Here is a 3,720-nt window from a genome sequence, read left to right as displayed (position 1 = left end):
TCTAATGCAGCGCAAATCGCCATCTGTTGGACATCCAGAGGGTGTGTTATGATCCCGTTCGCAGAACTGCCAAAAGGGGGGAAAGGCCTATCGATTGAACTGATAAGAGGAGAATTTAAAAAGGCCAGATGCCAGGGTTTGCGCCAAAACAGCGCAACGTGCTTTGGAAAAGTGCGACACGCGGGGAGCCAGCTGCACAGACCCTCAGCAACTGACACGGGCACACGAGGAGCCCGCCGACATGATGGTCCTAATGCTTATCGCCGCGTGCGGAATTAGTGCTCTGTTCAGCTCTCAGGTGGTCGGGATGCCCCTCTCTGACGCGGGGCCGCATGTGGCCGGAGAATGGGGGGAACCGGTCAGGCTTCGGCATCTGTTCGCAGCCAGACCTGGACTGCATCTGCAGATCAGCACAGACGGCAAGATAGGAGGCTCCCACCTGCAGAGCTCCCAGAGTGAGTATCACACCGGCCAGATTACCCCAGGCTAAGCTATCACCCTTTAGACATCCCTCAGTAAAGGTACTGGGGTACCTGTAATGAATTGTGAACTCAGCTGTTATCTGTTCAGAAAGGAGAGGGGCTGTTGGTGCTTACTTTGTGTATTTGAACAGTTTGCTCAATATAGTGTTAAAACTCCAACATCCCTTTAAACTATAGGCATCCTTGAAGCATCCAGGTCCACAGTAACGCCCCTGCTGAAAAATCAAGCTCAAGACCATGCTTTGTTGGTAGATGGTTTCAGATGGCCTAAGCTGGTCTTTAATGCTCTTTAATGGTCAACATACCTTATGCTGGTTACACTGGTTGACCAGCTTAGCTCTTAACCAGCATAGTGTATGTTTTCATTTGAGTTTGACCAGCTTATCTATCAGCATTACCAACTTGATCAAGATGGTTGCCAGGATGGTCAGATGGATTAGGTTGGTAAAGCTGGTTGGCCAGACTTGTGAAACTGGTCATAGTAGTGGATCAGTGGGGTCAGGCTTGCTGGCCAAGCTAGTCAGCAAGCTTGGTCATACTGGTAGGCTAGCTTAGTCAGGTAGGACTTGATGATGGCCAGCTAAACCATCAAAAGCATATGAAAACATACCCTATGCAAATTTAGCACCTACATTAGTCTGTTATAAGATCAGATGCACAGCTGAGTCTCCGTACAAATGTGAAGAGATTCTGATTCTAATTGAGTCCAAACTTTTTCCCAAGGTCTGGTGGAGATTCGCACCGTTGACACCGGCTGTGTGGTTATCAAAGGAGTAGCAAGCTCTCGCTATCTGTGCATGGAGGCAAATGGGAAGCTGTATGGATCGGTAAGTAGCCTGACAATATTGCTAATATACACTGTTTAGAAAGTACCAGCATGACGGGCAGGTAGCACTTGTTGGAACCTTAATTGAGGTAATTCGCTGTGGGCTGCTGGTTTGTAAAGCTGCACCAGAGGTGGGCATAGTAGCTTAACCCCTAAAACTTTGTAGACATACCTTCTAATGGATTAAGCATAAAGCTACTTTAAGTAAGGCAGTTTGTCCAGCGCCCGCAGAAAAGTACTGCCAACAGCATAGGACTCCTACGGGCACCATGCCTAATGCCAAGCTTGGGCTAGAGGGATATGCAGCCCCTTAGCATTGAGCCGTAGAGCAGTGGAACTTTGTTCTCTGGAATGATGGATGGTGCTCCATCCAATACTTTTGGGATGAGTTAGTGAGTTGGGGATGAACTGGGATGGTGATCATCCAACATCCTGACCTCACTAAAGCTCTTGTCGCTTAATGCAGTCAGATCTTCACAGCAATGCTCCAAAATCTAGTGGAATCCTTCCCCGGACAGTAGAAACAGTTACTCCAACAAAAGCAGTATAAAGTCTACTTTAATCTCCTGAATGAGCAGGTGTCCCAATACTTTTGTCCATATAGCGTTCCTTGACAACAAACACTTTAAGCAGAGGTATAAAGGTAGTAGGTCAGTAAACAAAGCTTTAAGGTAGAGGGGCTCTTCAAGCGTTCTTCAGTCAGGTCAATGGTTCTCAGAAGTACCTTGACAACTTCAAAAACAGTCAAATGCATGAAGAACCATGTAACATTGTACTACACAGCACCAAAATTGTTTATTTTTGGGGCTGAGTAACCTATAGTCCTGTGGTGAAAGTTCTCAATACATCTAGCATCTCTTAGCTTCGTGCCTGGCTTTGTTCAGCTCCACCAGTAGCTCACCTGGTTCACTTTAATAAAGGACTGATCAGATTAACTCGGTTTTGGATGAGTATTGTAAGTACATGGCCTCTTTAAGTAGATTGTTGGAAATGGTAAAGTACTACCTACTTCTAGACCACATGTTAGAGACAGGGGCAATTCGGTTTTTGGGGTTAAGGGTTACAGTAGGTTTTATTTTGCAGTGAGGCTATTTGGGTTTATCAACATTCACAGGCCCAAGGTTCATTTCAGCCAGTAAACCCTCACCATCATTTTGCCTATCACAGTCAGCATGGTAGAGAACCCAGGGTTACGATACTGGTTTTGTCCTAGGTGACCTGAAAAGAAATGACCCTGGATACATTAAAAGACTTCCTAAATAACACAGAACAGCATTTTCTCTGGCTCAAATCTCTCCCCTATAATCGAAGTGAACTTAGTGCTAATCGAAGTAAACCCAGTGGTTGGCTTGCTGACCTGTTCCAATTTATAAAGTAATTCATCTTACAAAATTGACCAAATATGCTTAGTGACGTCATACGAGCAACCTTTGTCCTCTGCTGGGTACGTTTGCAGAGCAAAAAGCTGAATGAAAAGAAACAGGAACAACAACCTTGGCCCCTGTATGTGCAGGGCAAACAGCCATCGAAGAACCTGAAGCGAGGGCAGGGTTGATAAAACACACAGGCTAACACATACGAGCCGCTGCCTGCATATATCTAATTCCTCCCTTTTTGGTTTCTTCCCTTTAGCACATCTATGTGAAGGAAGACTGCTTGTTTCTGGAGCGAATTCAACCAGATGGCTTCAACACCTACATCTCAGGCAAACACGGGACTTATCTGAGCTTGGGTGGTGGTAAAAACCGGCCCCAGAGTGATCTCTCCCAGTTCCTGCCAATGCTCAATACCTTGTCACAGGAGCCGAAAGACTACAGCTCGAGAGAAGGCCACTCTCCGGTTGACCCAGAACGGAATCTTCACTTAGGCCTACATGTAGGCAGCATGGAGTCCTTTGGGAGGATCTCTCAGATTGTCATTCAGAGCCCCAGTTTCAACAAAAGATGAGTCAAGGATTCGCTCAAAGACTTTCAAAAGATCTGACTCGGGAGTTCAATCCAAAGGCAAGAGGCTGAATGGTACCAGTCTGCCTTTAAAGAGAAGAACAGAGGAACTCTCTCTTTCTCAGAGCTCCACAGACTGTGGCAAGACGGGGATCAAGTTTCCAAAAGGCCAATTTCCATCATGGACACACAGGGGGATACACAGAACAACGACATGCTTCAAGCTCATGTTAAATCACTCCAAATGTTGAAGCTCAAAAGAGAAGAAGGACAAAAAAATAAGGACAGCAGCAACCGAAAACACTATTTGAGCATCAACTGCAGCTTAGATCTATTTATTTCTAATGGTGAAGTTCACTGTAATGCCTAGCCTCTAGGTCTTAGAGCAATATGCCTACTTAAGTGCACTCATATCTACACTGTGTAGAACTTTCAACAACCACTATTTGTAGTCTGGCTTTTCTATTGT

The 3,720-nt window shown here is 45.6% G+C and overlaps 1 protein-coding gene across 1 annotated transcript; it reads left to right on the top strand.

The window, feature by feature from the left end:
* Positions 1–241: 241 nt before the first annotated feature.
* fgf19 (fibroblast growth factor 19) lies at positions 242–3,255 on the top strand. Its single transcript, XM_072660835.1, has 3 exons — positions 242–455; positions 1,206–1,309; positions 2,941–3,255. The coding sequence occupies exons 1-3, from the start codon at positions 242–244 to the stop codon at positions 3,253–3,255; spliced, it is 633 nt and encodes a 210-aa protein (XP_072516936.1).
* The last annotated feature ends 465 nt before the right edge of the window (positions 3,256–3,720 follow it).

The sequence above is a fragment of the Salminus brasiliensis genome, chromosome 17 (genome assembly GCF_030463535.1).
Source record: "Salminus brasiliensis chromosome 17, fSalBra1.hap2, whole genome shotgun sequence".
NCBI lineage: Eukaryota > Metazoa > Chordata > Actinopteri > Characiformes > Bryconidae > Salminus > Salminus brasiliensis.
Note: the sequence above shows the minus strand (reverse complement) of the source record. Positions and strands in the feature narration are given on the sequence as shown.